We start from the raw sequence: 15,553 nt of genomic DNA on the forward strand, positions 1-15,553 counted from the left end.
ATGGTGGAGGAGCATTCTGACTGGTTGCATCACCTGTCACATCTACTCTGTCCAGTCCTTTCAACATTCGAAATGTTTCTATGAGGTCCCCTCTCATCTTCTGTACTCCAATGAATACAGTCCAAGAGCCAACAAACGCTCATCATAAGTAAGCCCTTTCATTCCGGGAATCATCCTCGTAAAATCTTTGGTGAACCTCTCCAACATCAGTACATCGTTCCTAAGATAAGGGGCCCAAAACTGTGCACAGTACTCCAGATGAAGTCTCACCAGTGCCCCATAGAACCTCATCAACACTTCCTTACTTTTAGACTTTATACCTCTCGAGATGAATGGCCTACTTCTGCTCCTTTGTCTTGTGATCTTGTGATCTTGTGACAACCCTCTGCAGTGAAAGAGGCTGCAGAGGGTTGTAGACTCAGCCAGCTTCATCACAGGCACAATCTTCCCCACCATCAAGGACATCTTCAAGAGGCGATGCCTCAAGAAGGCAGCATCCATCATTAAGGACACTCACCATCCAGGTCATGCCCTCTTCATGTGACTACAATGGGGAGGAGTTACAGGAGCCTGAAGACCCACACTCAATGTTTCAGGAACAGCTTCTTCCCCTCCGCCATCAGATTTCTGAGTGATCCAAGAACACTACCTCATTATTCCTCTTTTGCACTACTTATTTATTTTTGTAACATTGTAATTTTTCTGTCTTGCACTGCGCTGCTGCCACAAAACAACAAATTTCATGACATATGTCAGTGATAATAAAGCTGATTCTGATAGATGGCTTCAAAATAAATAAATTCCTGGGCATGGAGGACACTAAGGAGATAATCTGGAGGCACTGACAATAATTAGAAAGGACTCAGTGGACATTGACAGTACCAATTGATTGGAAGTACCATGTTCACATTCATTCTTAAGCAGATAAATCTTAGAGTCATACTGCACAGTAAGAGGCCCTTGGGCCCAACATGTCTATGCCGACCATCAAGTACCAATCTGTACTGCTCTATACTGATAATCATTCAGCAATATTTAGTCTGTAGCCTACTATGTCTTGGTGATTCAAATACTCATCCAAATGCTGCCTAAGTGTTGTGAGAGTACCTGCCTACATCTCCTCAGATTTCAATCACCCTCTGGGTGAAATTTTTTTTTCCCTCAGATCACCTCTAAACCTCTTATTCCTCACCTTAAATGTATGTCCTCTGATCTTAGACACCTCTGCCATGGGGAAAAGTTTCCTACTCTTTAGCCTATCTATGCCTCTCACATTTTTATATACCTCTGTGAGGTGTCCCATCAACGTCCTTCACTCCAAGGAAAACAAACCCAGCCTATCCAGTCCCTCCTCATAACTGAAACACTCCATCGCAGGCAATATCCTGGTGAATTGCTTCTACGCCCTCTCCAGTGCAATTATGCCCTCTCTTTAGTGTGATGACAAGAACTGCACACAATGCTCCAGCTGTAGCTGAACCAAATTTTTATGAAGTTATACTAAGACCTCCCTGGTCTTGTATTCGTTACCCTGGCTAATGAAGGCAAGTATCCTACATACCTACATAACTTCCTCACCACCCTATCTGCCTGCACTGCCATCTTCTTGGATATTTGAACTTGTACTTCAAAGTTTCTTTGTTCCTCAATACTCCCAAGGGATCTACCATTCATGGTACATGTCTTACCCTTATTGGAACCCACCCCCCCTCCCAAAACGCATCACCTCACACTTATCAGGATTAAATTCCATCTGCCATTGCTCTGCCCAACATCAGACTTATTAGGTTTAACTATATTCCATAATAGCAGGAATAAACTGTTCAACAGCCTACTGTTTCAGCAGTAAGTGATGAAATATTTTCAAACCAGTAAAAGTCAATATCAGTAATAATATTTGCAAATTCATTCTCAGATAAATTCTGCTCCAGTTAGGGAATAAACTTCAAGATATAGAAGAAGGAATATTCTGAAATCATTGGAGAAACGATTAAATACTGCACTAGGATGGTGGCCATAATGTAATCTCTTTGAATGGATAACCTATGAGTCATATGACCTGTTGCCATTATTTTGTGAATTAAATTTATCATCAAAAATGTCTTTCAAAAATACGTCGCTAACTCGACCACTTTAAACACCAGATGGAGCTCTTGCACAGAGGGTGATCTTTTGCTTTTGTTGTAAAGAATCACCAACTTAATCTCTTCCTCCTTCTCTCATGGCCTCCAAAATCTTTGCTATTTCTTGCATCCCTGTTTAATTGCTCTGACTTCCTGCTATTGGAGCAATCAATTTTATCACAAAATTCAAGTGCCAGAGTGTAAACGTCTACATTTTTTAAGCATAGAAATAAATAAAATTATATCTTAATAGAGATCATGAGTGCTGATGAATAACACTGCATAGTTTAGTTTAGACTATTTGGAGACAGGATTGGTTTAGGTAACCATGTTATTCAAAGGCTAATATAAGGCAGATGGTTATGAGTTGCAAAATGCTTAAAAAGTGCTGCCCTGCAGACTCAATGTCTTTAAAACAGTTTTACATTCCTCAGTAATCCCTTTCCCAATCTAAAGGAAACAAGGAACGCATTGGAAATGGGAAAATAAAACACTCAAGGCATTCCCAGGCAGACTAGGGAATAGGAGGTTGCTAAGCTATTGTACAGTTCCTGTGAATTTCTCTTCTATTGATATCTTAAATAGATCGGCAATTCTCCATCGCCCGTTTTGCACCACCACCACCAACAAATATCATCCCATAACCTCCTGGAGAGTTTGGAGGATGTATTTGTTTTCCTTTCCAATCTACTCCTCTATTGACCTAAATGATTTTACATTGCAATTCACCATTTGAAAGTTAATACCATAAATTGATCTGTATGTGAATAAACTTTGTGATATTGTTCCTAAAAGTAACTTTTAATGGTCTTGAACTATTTCCCAGCATTAAGTTGATGCATGGATAATTCTATTTCTGCTAATATGAAATTCTAATGGGTTGTAGGCATGTGTGCTCTCAATCTCTCCAGTTTTCCAGATCTGCATTTGAGCTCCCATTCATGAGAATATTGTTCCACAGGGTCACATTACAGCACTGTAATCCAGGAATCCTGAATTACTTACCCTTTCAGTGGTTTAGGGATTCCAGCACTACGTTAGTCTCCCAGATCAGCTGGTTTAGCACAGGCCGAACCTTAATCTGGGATACAGCTTTGTGAATGGCTGCAATCAATAGATGAGAAAATACCTTCATAAGTAACCATGCACTCATAGCAACCACAAATGTAGCAGGCAGCGCCTTCAGTATAAGGTGTTCTTTACTCCTCTCACCAAGATAATAAATATATTTCGACAGGGACAACTCTTAGTCTGTAATCTTCTTCCAAGCCATTGACACCGCCTTGCATCAGAAATGAAAGCTAAAAAATTGCAGCCTTGGTCACACACTCAACCAATTTGAATTTGTAAATTGCTACTGCCTGTGGATCAAAATGCTGGCCTGAAAAGGGTGGTAATCCCAGCAGAGACAATGGTGCAATTTGCTAACACACAGAGATTAAAATCAACCCATCGTCACTTTTTCAAACTTTGGAACAGTGTTTAGACAGGGGAGGAACAAAAAGTAATGGCCTGGGTAGCAGACGAGAGCTTCCCATTGCATCATTACCTGATAAGTCAAGTTAGGTATACCCGGGACTGTCTATGCATTTCACAATCCATGAGAACCCACAGGGCTCAGGCTCTAGGTGGGCACAAGCACTGTTGCAACACCTGGTTCACATGCATGGCTCTGGAGGGAGTTTGGATGTCCAAGTCCTGGTTCTGCTGAAACACACTAGTGCATAAGGGCTTGTGCATTTGATTCCTACATGTCTACCACACCATAAGTCACACACGGGGGAACCTGTTGTTTGGCTGTTGAAATCAAAAGCTTGCTCCAAGAAAAAGGAACAGAAAAGTTCCAGGTGGTAAGACAGCTGCTCCAATTATGCCCAAGGAGCCCCAGTAATTTTTATAAATTATCCAACTTTCCTGGGCAATTACCTGCAGCAGCCAGTGTGTGCTTTGTATCCGTCTGTCAGAGGCCGAATTGCCTTGAAGTCAGAAAGCCAGCAAATTTAAAGAAATAATCACTGAATTGTCCACCCTTTTATGATGGTAGTTAATTACTTTGGCATGAATTGCCAATTGACAGCAGGTTACTGAGTTTTCATTCAGCTGGGGGTGAGTCCTGTGTGAAAATGAACATGAAATTGATGACCCCAGAAACAAAAGGAACTTTCAGGGGAAAAACAAATCTGAGAAATGCAAAGCTGTTCTTTGAATCCCTGATAACTGGTGGGAAATAATTAAAGCAAACATTTTTATCAGTAAAGGTGTTCAGAAGACTAGAGTGCCAGAGGGAAGTGCACTCCAGGAAAGCATGCAAAACTTGCTTGTGCTGTAGTTGGCATGGGGGGGGGGGATTGGTGTTAAGGGGGAGCTTCAGGGGGCAAGAAAGCCAGCAAGCCTCAGAGCTCTCCAAGAATGAACATCCACTCAGGAGCAGGATGAGGTGTGCTCATCTTTTTTTTTAAGAGATTCACAGACGGAACTTTATGACCAGACATCTAAAGAAAGAGATGGCTCAGTAATGTCCTCCCAGCCTTACATAGTAAAGATCTACAGTCTATCTAGGAGAGGCTATACCATCTGAAGGGTGCGGAGAGTGCAGCTTCCCTTCTACTGCAGAGGTTTTGGATAATAGTAAGTGGACAAGTCTGGACTCTCCATTAACCCTGGATGAGCTGGCAAGGTCTTTGGGACTCCCAGAAAAAAAACAGAAGTAATGGTTGTTTATTTGAGTTGTATTTGGCTGTGTGGGACTGGATTAACCCAGACTTGCTGGAATGGTACAGTGTTTTGTTTATAGCTGGGAGCATGGCATTCTTATTTACAAACAGAAATGGGAAGAGACAGAGATTGAAAGCTGGCAGTCCATCTCACTACTTAATGTGGATTAAGAAAAGCAAGGTAATATGCCTTAAAGACTACCGCCCGGTGGCTCTGACATCCACCATCATGAAGTGCTTCGAGAGGCTGGTCATGGCACACATTAACTCCAGCCTCCCAGAAAACCTCGACACACTGCAATTTTTCTACTGCTGAAACAGGTCCACGGCGGACACCATCTCCCTGGCCCTACACTCATCTCTGGACCATCTAGAGAGTAAAAACACCCATGTTTGACTATTGTTTATTTACTACAGCTCTGCCTTCAATACTATAATTCCAAACAAATGCATCACCAAACTCTGGGACCTGGGACTCAACACCTCCTTCTGCAACTAGATCCTTGACTTCCTGACCAACAGACCGCAATCAGTAAGGAGAGGTGGCAACATCTCCGGCACGATTATTCTCAACACTGGTGCCCCATGTGGCTGCATCCTCAGCCCCCTATTCTACTCCCTATACACTCATGACTGTGTGGCCAGATTCTGCTCTAACTCCATCTACAAGTTTGCTGATGATACTATCATAGTGGGCCCTATCTCAAATAACGATGAGTCAGAGTACAGGAAGGAGATAGAGAGCCAAGTAACATGGTGTCATGCCAACCTTTCCCTCAATGTGAGCAAAAGAGCTGGTCATTGACTTCAGGAAGGGGGGTGGTGCACACGCTCCTGTCTACATCAATGGTGCTGAGGTCAAGAGGGTTGAGAGCTTCAAGTTCCTAGGAGTGAACATCACCAATAGCCTGTTCTGGCCCAACCACGTAGACACCACGGCCAAGAAAGCTCACCAGCGCCTCTACTTCCTCAGGAGGCTGAAGAAATTTGGCATGTCCCCTTTGACACTCACTAATTTTTATTGATGCACCATAGAAAGCATCCTATCCGGATGCATCATGGCTTGGTAGGGCGACTGCTCTGCCTGTGACCGCAAGAAACTGCAGAGAGTTGTAGACACAGCTCAGCCCATCACAGAAACCAGCCTCCCCTCCATGGACTCTGTCTATACTTCTCACTGCCTCAGTGAAGCAGCCAGCATAATCAAATACCCCACCCACCCCAGACATTCTCTCTTCTCCCCTCTCCCAACGGGCAGAAGATACAAAGGACAGCTTCTATCCCTCTGTTATAAGACTATTGAACAGTTCCCTAGGAGGACAAGATGGACTCTTGACCTCAGAATCTACCTCATTATGACCTTGCACGTTATTGGCTACCTGCACTGCACTTTCTCTGTAGTTGTTATATTTTATTCTGCATTCCATTATTGTTTTACCTCATACTACCTCGATGTACCATGTAGTGAATTGATCATTACACAGTACATTGAGGTAGTACGAACGGTATGCAAGACAAGTTTTTCCACAGTACCAAATCCAATGAGACAATTTGGTCGGGTGTGCTCTGGAACTGGTGATTCACTCAGCTCAGATCTACTCTTCCTGATGAGAAAATTTCTGACGTTGCACTACTTGGACACAATCCCCTATGTGTGAGACAGAGAGATGGACACTCATCTAGTCACATTAGATCTGGTACAGATTATAGCACAAGCACATGATGGCATGCTCTCCAAAATGGGATTTGAGGAGGGAATCTGCAGTTGGATGCAACTGGCCTACCCAGACATCAGAAGCACAGTCCTACTCAATAGGTGGGAAACAGAAAGCTTCCCAATCAAATCTGGAGCTTGGAGAGGCTGCTCTCTCCCGAATCATTTGTCTTGTATCAAGCCTTGTGCCAAATTCATTGCGAAGGATGCAGACACAAGAAGGATGATGATCCCAGTCAGTGGAGGCACTGGGGTCAAAGCCTACCTATGGACATTGCTGACTCCTGCAACCAGTCCAGGACTCTGGGACCAGAATGAATTGCAGCAAAAGGGAAGCCAAGTCAAGGATCTAACCAATCCTTTGTTTCCATCATTATCAGACCCAATTGCCTGGAAGTGCTGGGAATATAGTTGGGAAGAGCCAGGGCCCGCACCAACCACAGGATGGAAGGTACGGCCAACATGAAGCAGAACATGGGATTGTTTAGGTGGCACTCCTTTTACAACTACCAGAAAGAACTGGTCATCAGCTGCAAGGCAAACTTGATCTCTTTTATTTCATTTGGAGAATGCACTTAGATTGTGTCAGCAGAGACCTGATGTACAAATCTGCTGAGAGGAGGGAAAAGTACAGCTCACGTGGACCTCATCCTGATGACTCGCATTGTATGTAGCTATATCAAGTTATGACTAGATTCTGGGCATGAAACATCAAGTGTATTATGTGCAGAGGTTTTACTGTCCCCACTGTTGTGAAGGACAGTTCTGGCTACTTTGCCAGGGAACATTGTATTCAGTTGGACTGTACACCAGTTCCTTGTAGAAAAGTTTATGCAGAACACCCTTGACTACAAGTTAATCTATCAGACAGTGGTCTGCATGGAATATCCTTGTGGGTTTGCAGGAAGGGGTGGTGGATCCTGTCAAATGGTTCCCAGAGCAAACTGTCAGTCATTTGGCAGTATGCGACATCAGAACTTGCTTGGCTGGTGGTGAGAAGAGTTCTCTCAGTCAGCCCTTTTATATACAGCTCGAGTCCCAGTGCCACTGCACGTACATTGAGGAAACTGGTGAGAATGTGACCATCATTCATTTCCCATCGGAACACGTAATTGCTGATTGGGAAATAGATGCAGTGGTGTTTGTTGAAGTTCATCCTATAAAGCTGCATAATACAGCACAGTTGACTATGGGCTGTTCCCAAGGGGACACAGACAAAAGACATCTTTATTAACCACATGTACATCGAAACACACAGTGAAATGCATCTTTTGCATAGTGTTCTGGGGGCAGCCCGCAAGTGTTGCCACGCTTCTGGCACCAACATAGCATGCCCACAACTTCCTAACCCGTACGTCTTTAGAGTGTGGGAGAAAACTGGAGCACTCGGAGGAAACCCACATAGACAGGGGTAGAATGTAGAAACTCCTTACAGACAGCGGCCAGAATTGAACCCGGGTCGTTGGTTCTGTAATAGCGTTACACTAACCGCTACACTACTGTGCCTGTACGTACCATACCATACATCAAAATGCTGCTAGAAGGTGATCAACTCAATGAAAGACACTCTTTGGTCTGCTTGCGATCTGGTGGTCTTTCAGTGGAAGGAACTGCCCATGGCTTAATTTTGAACACTGGCATATTTGATGGTCCAGAATTACGTGCTGAGTGACACACTGAAGCTTGGTGCAGCGACTGCAAAAGCTCTGTTGGGATAGGCTGCAGTTTAAGTCCTTCCCGTAATGGCACATGGAAGGGCTGGAACCTATGCAATGACCTCTTCGACATTGCCATTGGAACGAATGTAAAAGGAGAAGTCATGGGATAATGTCAATTTGGAAGCAAGTGGAAGGATGCAGCTTGTGAACAGTGACATTTGCCTATTTACAAATTTTATAAATGAAGTGTATTTTAGGCAAAAACTTTGTACTAATTGCATGAGCCATGCAAGTCCAGAATACACAATGGAGTGCCAGTGGGTAGGTTCAAGTCTTCAATCAGAAGGTTCAAAGCCAGCAAAAAAGGCAAAACTTCAAGAAGCCTGGTCTAAATTGGGATTCCAGTCATCAGGTAGTTTCAGTAGGTTCTCCCTCCAAATTTAGTGATCAGAAATGCAAAAAGAATTCATGCAAATAGACACGTGGTTCCAGGTTCATAAGATGAGAACTGTAGGAAAAAACAGAATAAATACAACTAAGCCTGCAAAAGGCTTGGTGATTGAGGCAGATCTGTCATCCGATTAGAGAAAAAGATACTTAAAACACTTCATAAGGGAAAGTTTGCAGGCCTTGGGTGGCTGCTAATGTTGGGTGAAAATCCCCAAACAACCCCTGCTCGTATTTGGAGTAACTCCACAATCAATCAGGCTCATTCTCCAATTAACCTGCAGGTACATTTTCACACAGCAGATCCCATCAACATCTCTTGTTTTAATTATCCTGACTTAAAGTGCTTAATAGTAAATATTTGCATTTTAAAATTAATGAATAGAAAACCATTGATTGTTGTATAATTTTGTTAAACAATCCTAAGTGGAGATCAGCAGCAGAGCTTGAAAATGTCATGTTTTAGCATTTCATAACTATAACTTCATTTACTCAGTCTTTAATAAACAAATCCACATTACAAATTTAATGTATTTGAGAAAACAAAACTTAATTTGCGCATTTCCAAATTTTGAACTGCATGTCAACCAAATCCTTTAACCCCAAAAAAAACCATGTTTCCTTTTTCTTTAATGAATATACTAGCAAAATAAAGAGGCACGTAACTAAAACTCATCAGAAAACTCACTTTTCTATAAGAAACCACAATTACCATGCTAAGCAATTCATCATGATAAACCACATAAATATAACCTGGTTGAAATAAAAACATTTGAGAATTCAGTTGCCATTTTCTTTTATCTTTCCTTTCCAGGAAGGAGGAGGGTGGGAGGAGGAAACAAAAAAAATTTTTCACAGAATAAGGGATGCACTTTGGAAAATTCAGCAAAATTGCCCAAATGCATGTGGTTAGACCGTTCATCTGTTGTGGTTTAAAAAAATAACCAGCTGAATCTGAGGTTTCTTTTAAGTCAAGCTGAGACTTTGAAGAATAAAAAAAAGTATATTAGAAGCCGCAAAATAAATTTAAATCTGCAATTGTAAAATGTAATTTGATTATTTACATTTATTTGACTTTAGAAATCTGCATTAGGGAAAAATAATACCTTATTCAATAGCACTTGAGCAAATCCAACAGTCCCTTTAGAAATTACAACTCCAAAAAATTTTATATTAGGTTTGTTCCTTCGTAAAATTTTGACAAATGGCTTTTCCACTTCACAGTACAAAAGCAGATATGAAAAAGCTTATAGAAAATAACATTTGTGGGAAGCAAGTTTCAGATGCATTTTTTAAAAAAAAAGTATGTAAAAAGGTCCTTAATTTCCATTGGGGTTTGTTCTGATCTATCACTAAATCTATGGTGAGAGACTGGAAAAAGCCCTGTGGACACTTAAGGGTGCATTACCTGAGCATTATTATTTTGGTGATACGTTCCTGATTTACTTTCTGGCAAAGTTCAACTCAATTTGAATTCATAAAGACACAGCACAAGGCAATTAATTTTCCACAATTTATTACCAATGCGAAAGTAAGTGTATGCTAATGGAAGTTTCATTAAAAAAAATTTTCAGGACCATTGCACCACAGAGAGCTTTAGAAAGTCATTGTCATGTTATGCAAAGTTTTGGTTCTAAAAATTCAGTAGGTCCCCTTTTACTGAAAAATAAATTCACACAATTTACAATTAAAAAATGCACTCATTCACTGTTAAAGACATTTTCATGTTTCAGACCCAAACATAGCAGAATAAACCCACTCATTCATATCAACTTGGCATTTTGGTACATTTGGTAAAAATGTTTATGATGAATGTTTAAATTGACTGGAAATAATAAAGTTAAGAGTACAACCCCAATCACTAGTTTGTACGTAACTATCAGGGTATGCCAATGGCAAAGCAAGTGATTAACACACTTGAACAGCACTAAAATTCTGGAAACAAATCCACATATCTACAAAACCCTAGTTTAAACTATTTAATCAGAACTGTACATTAAATTTACAAAGAAAAACTGCAGGACAAGAAAAATTCTTTTAAAAAATTAATCTCTGTATTATTAGAACTACATAAATACAGACCAATACCACAATGAAAAGATGTTGTGAACTATATTGCCAAATATCAAAATCCTTCAATACTTTGCATGTTGATACTGATACAAAACCACATTCTGAAATGGCACAGCCAATGAAAATGTAAGTTGTTAAATTCAGTTCCAGTAGCTCAGGAGAAAGAAACTGCTGATGTGTAGAAACATGCTGCATGATCCACTGCAGCCATGCTGGAATTAGCTCACCAACAATGCTTGCAAACCAATATGCAAAATAACATAGAATACTTGTCAATATAGAAGCTGTTGCATGGTGCAGTCCGGTTAAAGCCCAGGCACTTTAATTTTGTATGAATTGTCAGACTTCTGTGTGTTGCTGAAAGTCCAGTGGTGGAATAGTTACATCATCAAAGTGGCCTTCATCCCCACTTTCATAGTCACTCATCATGACTTCAGATTCTTCCATCTCACAGCACGCTGAGACATCAGAGCAAGAGGCGGTGGTAGATGTGTACACAGACATAGATATGTTATCCATGCTGGGTGCTTCAAAGTCATCATTATACGTTAAGGAGTAGGATGGGTAGGTCCCCCGGTAGTTGCTTCCTGCAGGGACTGCATTCTGACGTTCTGAGAGGTCCGCTGAATAGTGGTGGTGGGGTAGATACTGGTTCATGTTAAAATGCTGTCTATTTTGTGAAGTTGAATTCAGACTTCCAGCAGTGGGCATGTCCCGTGGAGGCTGTATGGAATCAAATTCATTGTATTCCGGGGGCAATGGTGGCAGTTCATCATGAATTGGGAAATCATCTGGAGGTGGTGGGAAATCACTTTCAATGTCATACCCTCCAGGGTAGTAGTCTGTGTCAATGGCATTAGGATCAGAATAAAGTGGGGCTGGGTGTTCGGTTACCTCATACTGTGGATATTCCTGGATGCCAGGTAGTTGAACATTCGGCATCCAATCAGACGTGTCCCAGTGATATGCTTTTTCCAAATGAAAAGAAAGGGAAAAAAATTAGAATGTTTTACTTTGAATTGCACTATTAGCATTATCAAAGTCAAGAACACAACAAACAACAATTTATATGGAAGAAGAAATTATTGTTAGTGCTGCTTGAGGTCACCAAGGTGTAATAGGACATGGGTGGGGTGGGCACCAGATCTCCCATTTTAAAAGACAAATATTCTTTTACCTGCATATTTTAAAAATACGCCAACTGACAGTTGCACGTAGCCATTTAAATGTATAGAGTCTTAAACCAGTGGGCAATGTTATTCTGGTTATATTACAAATGCAGTGGCTGATTTGCAAGAATAGTAACAGGTGGGGTAGGGTTTAAAACATAAACCTTCTATATTGTCTACCAACCACATTTATAACTGATATCGAGCACGTGAACAATGGATTAACATTTCACTCTTGCAGCTATACAGATTACCGTGCAGTGAATGTTAAAGTGAAAGATGCACAGCTTTAGTGAGTATGAGGGGAAAAAAGGCATGCAGACAACAGTCACCTCTTGGATTCTTGAGGTCATGACCCGCAAAAGTTTCTTTAGATGGCAAAGAGAAGAAAGGGAGGAAGAAAACATGAAATATTAAAGCATCAGGATATTAAAGAAATCTCTATACTAACATTCCATGTGCTTGCTTGCAACAAACAATTTAAATGCCCACTTACGTACATTTTAAAGAGCAGTTAAGTGCTGTTTACCAGAATAAGTGATTTTTAAAAAAGCTCTTTATAATACAGAAGAATGGCTGCAAAAATTTCCCATTGCACTAATGACAAAATAAATTGAGGCATTGAAGATTCCGGGAGGAATTGAAAGAAGAGGTACCACAACCTGTTTATTCCAACTGGTTTTATTTTGAACTACTCTGAGACTTTAGCTCCTAATGTGTCAGCCATTTCGGACCGATATAAGGTAGTTATTTATGAAGAGGATGAATAGTTTTTGGAATTCTTTACTTCTGATGTGTGCAGAGGTTTAGTTGCTGAGTATACTCAAGGCTGAATTCAACAGATATTTGGACTAAGAAAACCAGAGGATATGGATATCAGACACAAAAAGTGGATTTGAGATAGAGGATGAGCTTTGATCTTGCTGAATAATGGAGAAAGCTCGGGGGAACCAGATGCCTACTCCTGCTGTTCCTTTTGTTCTTGTATACTGCTTCCCTCATTTCAACATTCTAACATTAAAAAAATGACTTTGTGAAAGATAAACTTTGAAATATTCCAGTAAATAAGAATTGTAACTTCAGTAAGATAACCTCAAACATGAAGATACATAAAATGGGATTTATTAATTCATTGCACAAAATTGTTAAGTGGTTCAAAAAGAGGCCATATAATAACCTAACACTAAGGTATTCATTCAATAATACCGTTTTAACACTAATGTTGTGATTTATACCTGATAGGTAATTCCCCTACCTTGAGATATTATCTGACATTTTAAGGCCAAGTACTGAAATGAAATGTTTTAATCTCATTTTGAGCACCCAGTATTGTCACTGCCCTATTGCCAAGGCTGAAATGTTAATACTTTTGAAGTGATTCCAGTCAGGGTATTCTTTGCTAAAGCTGAGTGGATAAAATTTCCTGTTGATGATTGGCTCTCCGCATATTTAAGGGCCCAACTTTTTGCCACTATCAGATTCAGTAACACTATACCAGTAGCTTGCATTGTTAGTGTCAAGACTGACATAGTCAGAACTGGCTGCACTGTTTCCAACGGATTTAGGGGAGAAGATGTAAAAGAGACTGAAGCTCAGGAGAACCACAACCAGATTGAAATTCTAGTTGAAAATTATAATTGCAATCCCCTCCTGGCTCAGGAATTTGTACATAACATTTTTTTTAAGAGCAAGGTAAGTATGTAAGAGCATGTGCAAAAAAGATCTGAAAAATTTTACATTTTATTCATAAAGTAGAACATTGATTATTTTAGAATATGTAATTTCCAATAAATGTAGCTTTCAAGGATTTATCTTGGATTACTCTTTGAGTTTACCTTTGTAGATGAAGAGCAGACTGGACAAAAATACTTGATTCATATTTTTAGAGCTCTCAGATATACAACATTCAAAGGCTCATCAAAGAAGACAGTCATCTCTAATCTATTGTTTCTTATGCTACTGGTACTGCTTCTATTCACTGTTCAAACACTCCATTTTAAATGCCCATTATATTTAATACTTCTTCAGAGAATCTAGGTACTTATTTTTAGAGTCAAGTCCACAAATTGGTGAGAGGAAAGAGTAAAACAAGAAACGCAAAGACAAATGGTGCATCATGAATGTACAAGTGCATCTTCAACATGCTCCTGAACATGTATAACAGAGAAACCAAATAGGATGAAAACAGTTTCACTGCCTTCAAACAACTTGTAACTACACTTTTGCATGGAGAAAGAAAGAGGAGAGTGTTAGATAAAAGAAAGTTCAATCATAATCTGGAACCACTATAGTTTGGAAAAATGTGGTTTTTTTTAGATATCAATGCTCAGGACTTATTTTGGAAAAGTGAATAATACTGTTTTTCAAATTAATAATATCAGTAACTACTGCTAAATGGATAAACAGCACTCTCACTGCATTTACATGACAGTGTTATGGACTTACAACATAGAACAAAGTTCAAGTAACCACGATACACTTATAACTGAGCTTTGTAAAAAAAGATATACCTTCTTTTTCTACCGAGTCAACAACTGCATTGACAAGGTGTATTACAGTCACTATGGAAGCTTGGAGGAGGATAGGGAAGGAGTAGATTAAAATAAATTTACAATTAGTACATAAACTTAAGACATTCATCAATATTTATCCTAGTTCTGCTGTTATTTAAAATACAACTTTAAAACATACAGCATGAAGTGTGTTTCCAGCAACAAAAATATTTCATTGGCTAAAAGAATCATTTTATTGTTATCAATGTCAAATACCCGAGGAGTCCATTTGAGGTGATCAGTATTTGACAATTAGCTTTCCACTTGCAGTCACCAATGCGTATCCAGTTATGTCTTGGCTAGTTGTTTTAAATACATAAACATTTAAGGGATGGCACATTCACAATTGCTTTGTGGGCTTTTCAGAAACTTCACAGAACATGGAAGCGCAAATATCATTTCAAACTCAATGTTCCCTACCATCTCAGTAAAAAAAATAGCTAATTCAAAGAAGCTAAATTATCTGTTTAGGTTGGAGCTGCCACTTCTTAGGATAAGCTTTTGCAGGTGTTCTCTTCAGTTGTGCTTTGTCTCTTTTGGTTCCAGAAACTCGTACAAGTTGAAGCTAAAAAAACTGCAGTACATTTATTTGTGGAAAATCCTAAATCCCTTCAAAATGAATGTTGAGTGTAAATTTTTATGCTTGAAAGACAAAATGCCTCAGCTCCAACTTAAACACTGGGGAATTTAAATTAGAAATATTCTATCTGTAAACAATTAATATCACACGGATTGCTGTGCATTACACCTACAAAGCCCCACATTGGCAATTTCAGGAACACAACTGGAAACAGACTTTCTTGATGACTATAAATAACTAACTTAACAAACATTTTCATTTCTTCAGTCTATTGACTGGATTTATCATGATATGCCACGGAATTCAAGTAGGACAATGACACAACCAAATGTACTATTTATTGTAGAATATATTTCCTGTAAGATTGCCATCTAATCCATATTTGTTGGTAAAGTTACGCAGCACACCAAGAAATTCTAAAGGGATCCTTGATTAAACAAAGCTACCCAAAAAAGAACAAATGCAGTTATGAATGTTCTTTATCAATAAAGAAATATATAATACATTTTTATACTCTGATGTC

At 39.7% G+C, this 15,553-nt stretch overlaps 1 protein-coding gene across 7 annotated transcripts in view; it reads right to left on the reverse strand.

Annotated features, from left to right (window-relative positions):
- Positions 1-10,106: 10,106 nt before the first annotated feature.
- fat1a (FAT atypical cadherin 1a) overlaps positions 10,107-15,553 on the reverse strand; it is a 158,473-nt gene continuing 153,026 nt past the window's right edge. For 3 of the 7 annotated variants that reach the window (XM_052035519.1, XM_052035490.1, XM_052035464.1), the window contains 3 exons: positions 14,409-14,468; positions 12,231-12,266; positions 10,107-11,697 (listed from right to left, as the gene is read on the reverse strand). In XM_052035519.1, coding sequence (XP_051891479.1) covers positions 11,069-11,697; positions 12,231-12,266; positions 14,409-14,468 — 725 coding nt within the window. In that variant the 3' untranslated portion in view covers positions 10,107-11,068. The remainder of the gene's footprint in view (positions 11,698-12,230; positions 12,267-14,408; positions 14,469-15,553) is intronic. The other 4 variants (XM_052035482.1, XM_052035472.1, XM_052035499.1 and 1 more) reach the window with 4 other exon arrangements.

Source organism: Pristis pectinata, chromosome 2, assembly GCF_009764475.1.
Source record: "Pristis pectinata isolate sPriPec2 chromosome 2, sPriPec2.1.pri, whole genome shotgun sequence".
NCBI classification, from domain to species: domain Eukaryota; kingdom Metazoa; phylum Chordata; class Chondrichthyes; order Rhinopristiformes; family Pristidae; genus Pristis; species Pristis pectinata.